At 40.7% G+C, this 15,229-nt stretch overlaps 1 protein-coding gene across 1 annotated transcript in view; it reads left to right on the top strand.

Moving 5' to 3' along the window:
- The first annotated feature begins 12,475 nt into the window (after window positions 1-12,475).
- Window positions 12,476-15,229, top strand: part of LOC148028992 (Peptidase M1 family protein) — a 42,391-nt gene continuing 39,637 nt past the window's right edge. Inside the window, exons 1-4 of the mRNA XM_087687783.1 lie at window positions 12,476-12,647; window positions 13,063-13,143; window positions 13,480-13,527; window positions 13,609-13,755. Of these exons, the coding sequence (XP_087543909.1) occupies window positions 12,537-12,647; window positions 13,063-13,143; window positions 13,480-13,527; window positions 13,609-13,755 (387 nt within the window). The 5' untranslated portion in view covers window positions 12,476-12,536. The remainder of the gene's footprint in view (window positions 12,648-13,062; window positions 13,144-13,479; window positions 13,528-13,608; window positions 13,756-15,229) is intronic.

Genomic DNA, 15,229 nt, shown 5'->3' with positions numbered 1-15,229 from the left:
TATCCGTCAAAGAGATACGCAGTTTTCTTGGCTTGACAGGATGGTATAGGGTCTTTATCAAAAACTATGCTTTGATTGCAGCACCTCTTACCGACTTACTAAAGAAGCAGACTTCCATTACATGGTCAACTCCCGAGCAAAATAGCTTCGACCAATTGAAGCAATGTTTGGTATCAGCACCTATTCTAAAACTTCCTGACCTCAATAAGGAGTTCGAGGTAGTAACTGATGCCAGTATTCTTGCCTTGGGGTGTGTTCTTATGCAGGAAGGTCATCCAGTAGCGTATTCTTCAAGGAAATTGAAGAGTCACGAAAAGAATTATGCCACTCATGATCTGGAGTTATTAGCTGTCATCCATGCTCTAAAGCTTTGGAGACACTATCTGTTGGGAAACAAGTTCACTCTAGTAACAGATCATAAGAGCCTCAAATGGATTTTTATCCAAAACGAGCTCAACATGAGGCAACGTCGATGGATTGAAGTATTGGAGGAGTATGATTTTGCAATCAAGTATCGACCAGGGAAAGAGAATGTGGTTGCTGATGCACTCAATCGCAAGGCATTCCTAAACTCCCTAATCTTGCAGAATCCATCAACGGCCAGATCTCTGGCTACAAAGGTATCTATGCCAAGCAACCCTATACTCGAATTGGCTAGAGAGGAAGCATGCCATGACTTGGCCTACCAAGCAATGATAAAAGAAATATCTACCAAGGATCAGAATCCGAAGTTACAGGCCAAGTATCACGAATTTTCTATTGACAATGGACTTGTTTATTACAGAACAAGGCTATGTATACCAGCAAGCCAGTCACTTAAGCAGAAGATATTGTGGGAAGCTCATGACTCCCCGTTCGCAGGACATCCTGGCTATGCAAAAACTCTTAACGCAGTTAGGAAGAGCTATCATGGGAGAGGCTCAAAGGTGACGTCCTCAAATATGTCACTGAATGTTTGTCTTGCCAACGTATTAAGGCTGAACATGTCATGATGCCAGGGAAATTACAACCCCTTGACATTCCCCAAATGAAATGGGAATTCATCAGTATGGATTTTGTGGTGGGCTTACCCCAAGTCCAAGGAGGATACAACTCCATTATGGTTGTAGTTGACATGCTTACTAAGGTTGCACACCTGATTCCAGTAAAGACAAACTATAAAGCCTCTGACATTGCTAGAGTGTTTATCAAAGAAATATTCAAGCTACATGGATTACCTAGAAGGATCATTAGTGATCGAGATTCTCTTTTCACTTCTCACTTCTGGAGAGCTATCTTTGAAGCTATTGGAACTCAACTCTGTTTTAGCACTGCCTACCATCCCCAAACAGATGGACAAACAGAGCGAGTAAATCAAATCATTGAGGATATGCTTAGGGCTTACTGCTGTCGAGAGCCGAAGAGATGGATTCAATACTTGCCGTTAGTAGAATTTGCTTATAATGCTTCTTACCAGCAGAGCATTCAAATGACTCCCTTTCAGGCATTGTATGGTCATGATTGTCGAAGTCCTCTAAATTTTTCAGATCCTACCCTAGGAGTGGAAGCTTCAAGACAAATGTTGGAGGACATGGATGACCAAATAAGGTCAATAAGACAAGACATACAAGCAGCCAAAGATAGACAAAAGGCATATGCGGATTTGAAACGCCAAGAGAGGGTCTTCGGAGAAGGAGACATGGTTTTCATACGGGTACGCCCCAAGAGGAGCTCTTTATCTCTAGGTAAATGCAGGAAGCTAAGTCCAAGGTATTGTGGACCATATAAAATCCTCAAATGCCTAGGACCCAATGCTTATAAATTGCAACTTCCTGATAACCTAAAAGTTCACAATGTATTCCATATTAGTCTCTTGAAAAAGTATGTACCCAACCCAAATCATGTACTTGATGACCAACAAATTGTAATGCCTAGTCAAGGAGTCCTTGAACTAAGACCGGAAAAGATTTTAGATGTCAGGGAGAGACAGTTGAGATCTAGAACCTTGAGAGAATGCCTCGTCCAGTGGAAAGATTATCCCGAAGAGGATGCTACCTGGATGGATGAAAGCTCTCTCAATCTTCAATACCCCCAGTTTATCTCGAGATGAGGACATCTCGATTCTTCTAAGGGGGAGAGAATGTAACATTTCCGCGTACCGCGTACCGTAAATATTAACCTTCCGCACGCCGTGTAAACCTTGTGCAAGAGTATTCCCCTACTTCCTGATTATTGGTAACCTAATCCACACCATGCACGCTCGAAAATGAGGTCTCCACGTCAAGAATTAAAGGCCGGGGTTGAGGACCGTAAAAACCGCGAGGAAACGTCCGCTTGGGAAGGGCAATAGGATAAATACAATGCAAATTTTTTTATTATTATCCCCTCCCCCAGCCGATGCATGGCTGGAGGAGAGGGAGTGTGGAGGGGGGATGGCCAAGAAGGAGTGAAGTGGGGACTGCATGAGGGGAGTCCTCCACGTGTGTGGAGGCCCTCTTCCCCACCCCCCATGCCTATATAAACACCCCCTAGCAAGGGGGTGTGCTAGAGAAGCTGTGAGAGAGGAGCTGAAGGAGGGAAAGCGTGAGGAGGTCGCCGTGCTGGTCACCGAGCAGGAGGAGGTCGCCGACACCGCCGCGCACAGTCGCCCAGTCCGCCGTTAGCTGCCGGTCCGCCAGCCACCGCCACGATCCGCCATCGCTGCCGCCCTGACCGCCCGGCCATCTCAGGCCGCCCGCCACATGGATCACGACCCCATCCCCCCCCCCCCCCCCCTCGTGGTTCTGTAGAAGCAGAAGCTTCTCACAAGCTTCTTTAGAAGCTTCTAAGGGGGGGGGCCTCCTTAAGGTCCCTTCCCACCACATTTCCAAAAAGACCCCTTCATACCCCTCCCCGGGACTTTGAAGAGGAGGAGGTGAAGGCCCTAAAGAACCCCAAGACCCTTCGAAAAAGGCTTTCGCAATAAGTCTTTAAAGCCCTTTTGCCGCAAGCGACATCCCGTAAAGAAATCTTCCGCCTACGAGGAAAGGCAAAGGTCGGAAGGTTGCATGCCAAGGCAAGACACTCCGTAGACCACAAAGGCAAATCGGAAGTCGAATTTACGCCTACGATGGCCCCAAAAAGGTCACAAGGTGCGACCGCGGGAGGCTCATCTCCGAATATACAAGTGGACATCTCCCCGAGTCCTCAAGTCCAGGTTCTTTCGAGTTATTCTCGCATGATTAGGCGCGCTTAACTCATAAAGGAAATTGCATTTTTACGCTTAATTTTAAAGCATATGGAAATTGGAAAAAAACACATTTGATAAAGCATCTCTTGAACATTAGGCAAGATTGAAATATGTCATGAATTTGAACGAGTTATCCACCTTAGAAGGCTAGTTGCATGTAGTTTTCGTACCTTATCAAAGTAATGAGTCTAAACTTAGGCAAAGAAATGGAATTTATAAGTGCATTCTCTTTTGTCCTAGACATGGTAGGAATAAGCGTGTGCCGCATGTTAGGCAACATCCTTCTCGTAATGATTTCATGAGGAAAGGTTAGCACCATAAAGTATTATCCGAAAAGAAATAATAGAGTACGAAAATGATCGTATGGACTAAGTTAACATTAGCTTTAGTTGGTATAAACTTCGTTAACTACATTATAGCTAAGGGAATGTTGCGTATCGCATAATCATCATGCGATAACGTCATTCATCAGAAGCCGCATTTAGGAAAGGTTGCAGGGTTCGTCAAAGCATAAGATTCGGAAGTATAGACTATAAGGTTGTAAGCATGATTAATTGATGTAAATCCTAGTATGTCTTAGGAAAAGTTAACTTCCAGATTATCATGCGGTTTTTGCTACACCAAGGAAAGATAAAGTTATCATGAACCATGTGATGCGTAGAAGCAATAAATCGCATGTTTACGCGTATTGGTAATTATTATTCTCCGTTAGATTTAGTTATTACCTTTAGAAGGATCATCCTTGTCGCAAGACAAGCATAATTGAGTTGACTAAAGTAATCTAAACCACAAAGATTCGTATGGGCATGATTGAGTCGATATGATAGGAATCCCAAATGTTAACTAGGGTGATTCGACCTAGTTTACACTGGTTGCCAAGACAAAAACCGCAAATCTAAAGATCTTACACACGTTCACGAAATGTCGAAGCAATTGGATGATCATGCATGAAATGATCTAAGGTTTTATCCCAAGGATCATTCAAAACGATGAAACTCCGACGGAGTTGCCTATTTCTAGGACCATGGGCCAACATAAATAGGAATGGTTTGGAGGATACCCTAAAACCTTGTTACTCGGCTGGAGGTAAATTCCGTGATCGGAAAACGCTAAACAATGGGTAGAATAATCCCGTGGAATAGATGCAATACATGTGCAAAAAGCTGCAACTTTGTATAGACTTGAGATTTGCCCACAAGAGAGTTTTGTCATCTCTCGAAATGAGGTTGGCAAGTTATTGAAAGAATTTAACTTACAAGAGGATGAGTAATCATCCTGTTACTCACTTTTCTTGGGGGATAACTGCCAAGGAAAAGGAAAGGTTAGGTGTTTGCCTTGAAGCAAATGACCAGACAATAAACTAAAGCGACATGGTTGCTGGAACCTACCACAACAAACCTAAAGTATGGGTAGGGTATGACCCTAACCCAAGAATGATAGGAATCTTGCCAAGTTGCAATTGATTCCGGATCAAATGCGGGTTGCGTTCGAAGGAAAGGAAGTCACTCCTTAACAGTTTGCCAGCTGAACGACCACTGGAAATTGATTGTGCTTGTAACAGTTTAGAAAGCACTGTTTGCAATGTTTGCTTAATGAACTAAAGGATGAAAATACATCTAAATACTTCAGGTTGAAGGCCTGAAGGGAGAGGCAGCTTCAGTTACCCCCGACTGCCTGCCTAACCCTAACCAAGGGGGTTGTTAGCCGCACCGGGAACGTGGACCGAACCCGCCGTGAGAGGTCTCTCCGTTGAGTTCTGCTTGGAGCAGGAGGACGCTTGGGTGCCAGGGGGGGCTCTGGCTGTAAATCCCTCGCCTTCCGGGTCCTGCACAAGAGACTAACGTGACTCGGGATTGGATCTCGAGGCCCGCATACTAGTCTACGGGCGGAAGCTTGGATTAGTGATCCCTGGTGGATTACTGGATAGCCTTCGGGCGGATTATGAATACGCCTACGGGCGGGAACTCCTTGTATTGCAAAGATAAAAGGATAAAATGATAATAAAGAAGTTGTTTGGCATTGTTTTCTTTATGTCCTGTGATAAGATTACGTGAAGGAACCAGTGCATAACAGGGTTAATCAAAGAAGCTGTTTGTATATGTCAAACTAATGTGGTAGGTAATTACATAACTAAAACAAACCGAGGAAAGTGCGGAGGATGGACCATGGGTCCGTCCTATGGATGGGTGGTCCCGGTTAGCCGGGAACTTTTCTCAAAGTCTTCGACGAACAGCAGGTTGATGTTCAGCATCAAAGGGAATAACGAAGACGATGACCTAGAGTTACATCCTACCCGATTTACGCTGTTTTAGGGAAACGGAATGGGACTATGCCTTATGGCAGAGAGGTCGAGCCTTGCATCCCTCTCGTTTCCCATTCTCCTTGAACCAAGTGCAGCGTGAATCCGATTCGGACCGGGCGCTTCTGCGTAAAGTAGTTCGCTCGGGTCTGACGCTAGTCGCTGTTAGTAAATGACCAAACAATTCAGGTCGATCCTAAGTGGGAACGCCAGGATACTTCCGCTACGTGGCAGACACGGGAAGACCTAGATCGCAAGTCCCGTAACATTCCATGGGAGTGCCGGGCGGAGCTTTCTAGACATCCTTCTCGATGGACTGCTAAGACGTGTCCGGAATGATTCTAGCGGACACATTACATCTCATCTCTCCACTCCTTCTCCATTGTAATGTATGGATATGTAAAGGGGGGGGGGGGGGGGGGAGGGGGAGAGGGGGTGAACATGCATGTGTTACATCCCTCCATCTTGCTTCCACCACATCCTTTGGTAGCAACATGATGATTGGAGAATCATCATGATGGAAGCCCCCTTTTTTCTTGTATTACTAATGCCTTAATTTTATTCTTTTATGTGGATTAGAGTATGAGTTGTGAATGGAATATGCTTGCCAAATTGTTGATATAAGGAGGTTCTAGACAAGCATCATAGTTGAAGAGGTGATGTACCAATGCCTTTTTTGATATGCAACCATGTCAATGCATGTATATATTGTATTTTATAAGTAACAAAATAACTTCTAAGTCTCTTTCTCACACACACACATACAAAAAGATAAACTTTAACATGCATTTTACATCTATATATTCTCATACACTAAACTAGAAGGCATATTCATGCACCTAAAGTTCCCCCCAACCAATATGGACTACAACACCTACAAACCTACATATAGGCTAGCTAGCATGAGGGAAGCAAAGCTACCATGCTACCATGCCATGAGAAAATATGAACCACACATCATTGCACAACTTTATTCCCCCTTGCAATGCTAGTAGCTTCATGCAATACTACTATGAAGTGGCCTAATGTTGCCTATACATGAAGCACACAAGGAACACTAGTTTGTGTTATAGTTTCAAGTTAAAAAAACTTACATTTTTTGTTACACATGCTTTTTGTTGTATTTTTTGTGAGCAAAGGGAAGAAACTGTGCGATAGCATCGGTGCTTCCCTTCTCTCACAAAATTGCATAGTAAGTGAGACATAGCCTTGCAAGCTTTGCAACGATGCCAACTGCATGAAGCGCAATTAGTGGGCCTGATCGACAATCTTGGCCAAGCTAGCTAGTCATAGTTAAGAAGCTCAAATGATGATTTCATTTGAATTATCCACGTTGTTTTTGACATGATACAATAGGCATATAAAGGTTGTATTAAGCATCATAAAGAATAAAATAGGACTTCATGAAACATAACTTTTTGTATTTGGTCTAGTAAATGCATATCTATAATAAGATCTACATTGAAAAAATATTATACATTTATTAAGTGTAGCAATATGATATTATTACAACTTTTGTGGCCTCCTTATATTGCACTCAATAAGGTCAAAAGCTCAAAAGTCTATGTTTGTTGCATTCTTCATGTTTTGTTCGAAAGGCATTCATAATCATTAAGATGACTTGGGAGCAAAAGCTTTAAGTTTTAAAATGGGTGGCAACAAGATAACGTCCCCTTCTGCATTCTTTGTGAAGAGCTCATATGTAGATTTTGGGATTGATTCATGTAAACCAATGTTTTGGGCAAGGGTTTGACATTGTGAGAAAATTGGTGGTCAAAACGAAAACCTTTGTTTCAATTAGATTTTGTTATTGTGCCATTTGCATGTTGCAAGTGAAGGGCCAAACTCTTTTTGCAAGGTAATTGGTTGATGTTTAAGCCTACATAAACTAGAAGAATACGTGAGTATCTAGGCTCGCAAGTTGTGCACATGACAAACAACTTCTACAAGCCTTACCATGGCAATAGGAAGAATAATTACCGGGTAACTCAAATGAAAGTTGCTACGCACACATGATGAAGTATTCAACAACTTTACTTTATGCTTTATATAACAAAAAAAAAGGGTACTTGATAAGAACATTGTCATTCATCATAGTTCTAGTTGTGATGCTAATTAACCATGAACAAAAAGGTTTTAGGCATGCATATATTAATATTCCTTCAAGATCATGAGAAAATCATTGGCCAATATGAAAATCATTACTTCAATTAAATTTTTTCATTGCACCCTTTCTTTGGTGTGAGTCCACACCAAAATAGTCCTTTTCACAATGTAATTATTGTTATTTAAGCCTGCTTAAATTAGGGAAACAAGTGAGTATCCAGTCTCACGAGTTGTACATGTGACAACTTTTGCAAGCCTTATCATGGTAGTAGGAAGAATAACTAACATGGCAACTCAAAAATTGTGCTAGTGGAGTTAGGATGGATCTAAGGGGAGCAAAATAATGAAGCTAGTTTGTCTAAGGCTAGTAGGGATGGACTATCTAGCCCTACTAGTGGAAAGAGCAAAACTTCAACCTCCACTACTAATGGGAAGGGAGGTGGTAGTGAGCATGCCCCAAGTAGTAGAATCTCACAACCTTTCAACTCCAATAAGGATAGGGTTATTAGAATGGTAGTGAGCCTACAACCTTTGGAATCCAATAAGGATAGGGTTACTAGAATGGACATGGGTGCAGGGAAAGAGAATCAAAGTGGAGGCAAACAACAAGAGATTAAGAGCAAAAGGAACTCTTAGATATCTATTAAGAAACTTACAAGAAGGGGGCAAAATTTCACATATCTCTATGCTCCTCTTACTGTGATTGATTCTTCTCAATAAAATCTACATGGACATGGTCTCTTGTCAAGTGTTTTTACTCACTTGGAATACAAAGGGCCTCTTCTCTATGGAGTGGAAACACTCTTTGGTTGCTCTAGTGCACATGTACAAAACCGATGTTAGGAGGCTAAGTTGGATCTCTACAATGCTGTGTTAGTCAATCCCTCTAGACATACATGTTCCTCAAATCTTTATGATCAGGGCAGGGGTGGCTTCTTGTCTTTGTGAAGGATGAGTTTCGTGCTACAATTAGTATTAAGGATGACAATGGGCATGTGCTAGGCATTAGTCTATCTATTAGGGGGAAGTACTTGACTGTATATTGGTGTAAGCCCCCAATGTGTCACATCTAAGAACCAACATGTGGGGATGGATTAAGTCGTATGTGGATAGTGAATATATGATCCTTTTTAGTGACTAATCATTACCTACGATGGTGACCACTCGCATGGTGCAAGGAATATGATCAAGGAGGAGAAAATATCATGGGAAGACTTGTACTCATTTCTTAACGTGGTTGATGTTGCCAAATTGATAGCTAATGATGTTATCATATGTGTCAAATGACATAATAAGCATGTGGATGAATCATGGAGAAGAGCTCGCTTAGATAGGTTTTATCTCCATAATGATGCTAACTGGATCTCATTAGACATCAAGTACCAAATATTTATTGATTCTATGGAGTACCATCTCCATGTCCTAATGACTGTTAGGTTGATATGTTCAAGTAGTATTAATAAGGGACACCCTCCCTTTAAGTTTAACACAAGCTTCCTCTTTAATAAGAACTTTGTTCAAAATGCCAAAAAGGATTGGATTAATTGCCCTGTTACATCTATTCTCTTGTTGGTTGTTGGGAACAACACATGTAGGTGATCACCAAGTTTTGTAAGAAGCATGGGAGGCATCATGTCCAGCTAGGGAGAAGACAACTCAATTTGGTTGAGCAATGTCAAAGTAACATTCTTGTTGCTCTATTATGCTCACATGGGGATTCTATATATCTTCATCTCTTGAAAAACGTCAAAAGTTATGTTAGGGTTAGGGAATATCATAGAATTGCAAGTCTTAAGAAACAACTAAAGTCCAATGCACACCTTTTGCAAGAGGCCCCATGTTGACATATTAGACTGCTCTAAAGCATAAAAGCAAAAAAAGGATTTGCCTTCAATAGTTAGTCTTCCTTTTCAAATCATTAAAGGATAGGAAATGAGACTTGAGAGTTTCTTGAGTCATCTGGATGAATTTATGAATTGAGATGTTGTCCTACCACTGTTATCTTGGCCCTTCTTGGTGTATGAACTCCTATTTATTATCAAATTTGTGAAGAACGGACTAGCCCTGAGTCCTAATGGTTTTTTGTAGAGTTATTTCTTGAGTTTTGGGATGTTTGCACTCAAGGTTTATGTGATATGGTCAATCAACTAAGGGTCTACTAGGTGGCTATATGATGAAGTTTGCCAATCAAGGGGTCATTAAACTTGTTTCAAAGTTTGCCAATCAAGGGGTCATTAAACTTGTTTCAAAGTTTGCCAATCAAGGGGTCATTAAACTTATTCCAAAATCTACCAATCAAGGGGTCATTATACTTATTCCAAAGTTTGCTACCGAGAGGCAAAAGCTAGGTCATTGCCGCCCTCTTACCATGCTCAATGTCCCACATAAAGTTATGGCTAAGGCCTTGGCATTGAGGATCAAGCATATTTTGAGCAAGTATCTACATAACTGTTAATATTGTTTCATACATGGAAGGCACATTTAGGACAATGTTCTCAATATTGGTTTTGGCATTGATCATGCTTTATCTCCGAAGGAGGATTATTTCTTGTTAAACATGGAACTCGAAAAGGCTTATGATAGAGCATGCTAGGAATTTGTGATTGATGTATTGCTTAAGGATAATTTTAGCAAATAGTTTTGTGGCACGATTCAAGCCCTATTTTCCAATGACTTGGTGACTATCTTGAATGGATGTGCTCCTAGTAGCTTCCCTCTTCAACAAATCATTCATCAAGGATGTCCTAGTGGCCCACTTCTCTTTGTTATGGATACACAACCTTTGTTATGTTGCATTTGATCATGCTATCAAAGCGGGTACTATTAAGGCATTGGTTCTTAGGGATGGACATTATTTTTGTTTGCAGTTATTTGCTCATGATAACAATTATAGAGTACATGTTGATCCTATGTCTATTTCATGATGAGTTTTCATTTCTCTTTGGTTCCAAATTCAGCAATGAGAAGTTGGAGTTGCTCTTCTTGTACAGAAGAGAATCTATTGTCATTTGGCATTCTATTGTGCCTTAACTACTTGTTAATGCATGGAAGTAGCTTGTATCTTCTATTTAATGGAAGGGCCTCTCAAATGGCAAAGAAGATGCCTCACTATTTATGAATATTTGGCTAAGTCCTTATGCTTACAAGAATGATTTTATCTCAATAAGTTGTAATCCCAATTTGTGCTATAAGATTCAAAACAAGGGACTTCGTTGTTGGGGATGGTATATGGGACAATGGCAATGCCTCTCTACTTTCTTATGACTAGGCTGTTGCTCAATTTGGTTTTATTGAGGCAAATTAGCCCCATGTGGTGTTGTGGAAATGAAGGATGAGTGGTCCACATCACCACTTGGCAGTGGAATCAAGCTTGAGAAAATATCAAACTTTAGGGAAGCCAATTCTAGATGGTACCTTTAAACCATGGAATCTTGGTGCAAGTTTGAACCTAGAGGTTCCTATAAAACTTGGAAGAAAAGGCTCAACAAAGTTTGGAAGACTATTCCCTCGTTCAAGATCAATGTTTTCCTTTGGAGACTTGTAACCAATAAGCTAGCAACATGTGATCGTCCTGCTAAGTTTGTACATGTTTCACCTATGTGTGCCTTTTGTAAAAGGAAAGAAGAATATGTTAAACAGCAATTCTAAGATTGCTATGAGACTCAAGTCCTATGGCATAAGGTAAGGAGCATTGAAAAGATTCACCTTCATCATATTGTTGGGTGGAAGAGATTCTTTTAGGTGATTGTGGAAACTTCAATGAGGTCTCAAAGAAAGTTTGGAGAGTCCTTCTGGGAGTGACCCTCTTTAACCTATGGAACCTTAGGAACAACTTAACTTTTGGTTGTGTTAAAACCCCTCATCTCCTCTCCCATAGCTTGTTGACTGGGGTCATTTTTGCTGAAACCTATTACTTGCTTATGAAGTCTATTAAGAAAGATGATGCTCTTAAGCCTGTGTCCAGACTTATCGAGTCTTTAATAAAGTTGATATTGCCTTATTAGTGGTGATGTAAATATCTACTACCTTTTTGAAATGTAATAGCTTTTGTGTTGAGCATTAAAGAAAAAACTCAAAAGAAATGTGCCCTGCACACACCATGAAGTATTGCACAACTTTACATTATGCTTCCTGTAACAAAAAAAAATTGGGCACTTGACAATGTTGTAATTCACCATAGTTTTAGGCATATTGCTAATTAACAATCAACCAAAAGGTTTTAGGAGTATCGTTTGTGCAACATAAGGAAGCAACATGTTTTTGTTGTAGTGCTAATTAACCATGAACAAAAAGAATTTAGGCGTGCTGATTTGGAATATTCATGTGTGCAATAAAGAAAGGAGATTCGAGCCCTACGGAAGCACCTTTTTTTTTCTCTTTAGGCGTGGTGCTAATTAACAATCAACAAAAAAGTTTTAGGCTTGGTAATGTGGATTATTCTTCACTTTAGGCGTGGTGCTAATTAACCATCAACAAAAAAGTTTTAGGCTTGTTAATGTGGATTATTCTTCACTTTAGGCGTACTGCTAATTAAACCATCAAATAAAAAAGGTTTTAGGGATGCTGATTTGGAATATTCCTTGTTGCGATGAAGGGGATAGAGACCTTTACGAAGCAACATTTTATTCGTTCACGGTGTTGGCGCTACCATAATACCATTTGTAGCGGATGAAACCTTCAGCTGTTCGATACATTTACCAAACCAAAATACTGGGAGTAAAAGAGACGAGCAGAACTGACGTAGCAAGTCTTGTTTCTTTTGGATCGGCTTCCTCCTCCGACACATAATTTGAGAGGAGGTCTCTTCTTCAACAAATTTCCAGGCTCCACCAACAAAAATTTCAGGTCAGTGTTCTTTCCTTCTCCTCTCTATCGTTGCCATTGATCGCCAATAGAGAGAGAGAGAGGGCGAAGGCAGGATCCATGGCGAGGCTTGCTTTGCCCTCTCATCGCTGCGTTATCACCTCGGGCCTCGGGTCGTTGCGCGGGTCTTCCAGTCGCTCTCCCGCGATTAGCTGCTGCTTCTCCTCCCTTGTGAACATCGTCTCTTTATCTCTTGTAGTCCTGCACACTCGATTCACGCAATTTTCTTAGGGCAAGCTTTCGTTTTCGTCTTTGTCAGCGACACACACACACACACACACACACGCACACACGCACGCACGCACGCACGCACGCACAGACAGACAGATTGCCTTTCCCCTGTATCCTCTTCTGTTTGAGCTTATGTCAATTTTCAATTGGTGATGTGGCTACTACAGCCAACATCACCTCAACTACAGCCAACATCTCCTCAACTCAACATTCACCACTTAGCACTCTATTTGCAAGTTTTTTGTCTTGGCTGGGGCGACTGTTTACTAAGAGAAGGTTTTCTTGCCGCTTTAAAGTTTTTTGCCTTTTGAGGTGATGTGGTGTATTGATGTTTTTCCACTGGTTCTTTCTATAGAAATCAGAGAGGGCCCATGCAAAATGGACAGCTGATCTGAGGAGACACTTCATTAGATCAAGCAAGGGACCTGTGGTTCAGGTAAAACACTGGTTAATTGTGTTAAGCATGCTGTCACTTTTGGCAACCTGAAAATGGCCATGCTGTCAAGCGGTCACTTTCAGCATAGGTTGCAGACTGGTTGTTGTGGTGGAACTTCACTCAACTTAATGTGTCGATGGCTTAGTATGATTAAGTAGCACATTGTTTCTTGGTGTGAACCTTGATAGCTTTGATGGTTTAATGGATGAAACTCAATTATTCTCAATCTACAAATTGATTTTCTTTAATGAACAGCTATAAGAATAAGTTAGGGTGTGGAATCTTGTTTTCATAATACTCCATACTTAGAGAGTTTTTGTGCTTTTTGATTTCTAGAGACTAGGATCTTGTTGGTCAATTTGCCAAAGCACACGTCTATTGCAGGTATCAACATGCATGTTAGACTTTTTTTTTGGGAAGCTTTTTATGTGGAGTCATAATCGTGCACCCTCTCTTCTTAATCAGGTGTCACCGTTATTAAAGCTTGGGAAGGTTACTTGCACAGTATCTGTGAGGCCTGCTTCTATTTCAGCTGAAGAAGGCACAATGAAGGATACTCCAAAAGAAATTTTTCTGAAAGATTACAAGGAACCTGATTATTATTTTGAAACGGTGTGAATATATTTTCTTTATTCAAGTTTTTTGTTCCTAAATCATGCATAATTTGAGATATATATTTTAGTTGTAGAAGTTTTAATACTGATAGCTTATGCATGGGGATAAGACCCTGCCTTAAAGGCAAATTTTTGTTTTCTTATTGAAAGGAATCATGGATTTAACATTTATATGCTCTATGAAGAAAATTTTTTCTCATATTGTGAGTATTTAAGTGATTGCAACTTCTATTCTTTGATTGACTTACACACGTGATGACAAATATTTTTTGTTCATTTTGAATGGAGGGATCCCAAGTCGATTGTGTTGCTCCAACTTTAGCCACTATAGATAATTTTGTGAATCATGGGAAGCGAGATGTTTAGAAATCAAACAAGCCCCTGTTTTACTTGTGGTGCTTCCATGAGGAATTGATCTACTGGATTGGCATGAGTATTTAAGACAATGCCGCAGAGGTTCTTAGTGGCAAGTGCAAAATATTTTATACTTAGTGCTGATAGTTGTTAGTAGGAGAGTCCATATATACTCAATTAATAGTGGAGAAGTGGAGAGTGTTTAGTGTGTAGGTGGCCACTCAATGGAGTGAGTGTCTCCTCATTTGTTTGTAGAAGAAAAGACATTGATAAAAATTTGTGTTCATGTATGTAAGACACACCTTTTCAAGAGTGGTTAAAACAGTGCTCCAATGCTTCATATTCACATATAAAGGCTACAAGTCCCCCATGTTTTAACATGAACATGCATCACCTATGCCTTATATCAAACTCCCTTTTTAGTTGCTCCAAAGTGTTAGCAATGGGCTTATTATGACTCCCTACAAATTTGACCTTTAGAAGGTGTGGTTGTCCAAGGCTCTCATCCGTCTTGTATGATTGATATGAATAATCTTTCGCTTAGGAGGTTATGGAAACCACTTTCAAGTTTGATCTCACCTAGTGAAACATAGCTCCTTTTGCATTGCCCACTTCCAAGTATCCTTTGTTGGAGCCTTTTGTATGGAGGTATGCTTTTGGCTTTCATAATTTATGCATATCAAGCAAACTAACATATGTTACTGAGCTGATAATGTGTAACCTTTGAAGTTATATGTGCAAGACTTTAGGGTAGACAAAAAAAAGGCAGTTCTAAACTGTTGGAATGCTGAGGTTCACTAGCCTTTGGCTTCTCTTAATTACATGTACCATGAAACTTTGGTTTCCCATCCTCTCCCTCGTGATGAGCACTTTTAAGTTGTAGCATAGCATGGAGAAGCTCACTACCCTTTGGCTCCTCTTGATTACTTGTATCATGAAACTTTAGCTTTCCATTTTCTTCTCTTATATCAGCCCTCTTTGGTTGTAGCATAGGCAGCTTAGATAATCTAGGTCAAATCGGCAGTGAGAATGGGGTGGAGTGGCCTAGTGGTGGGTAATTTGTTTAGATATAACAGCAAAGGGTGGTAGTCAAAGAGGGGTGGAGTCATCATAGAAAA

This window comes from Lygodium microphyllum, chromosome 11 (assembly GCF_053477565.2).
Source record: "Lygodium microphyllum isolate KBCC chromosome 11, Lygodium_microphyllum_v1.1.10, whole genome shotgun sequence".
In the NCBI taxonomy this organism is placed as follows: Eukaryota; Viridiplantae; Streptophyta; class Polypodiopsida; order Schizaeales; family Lygodiaceae; genus Lygodium; species Lygodium microphyllum.
The sequence above is the reverse complement of the archived record's forward strand: the minus strand, read 5'-3'. Positions and strand labels throughout refer to the sequence as shown.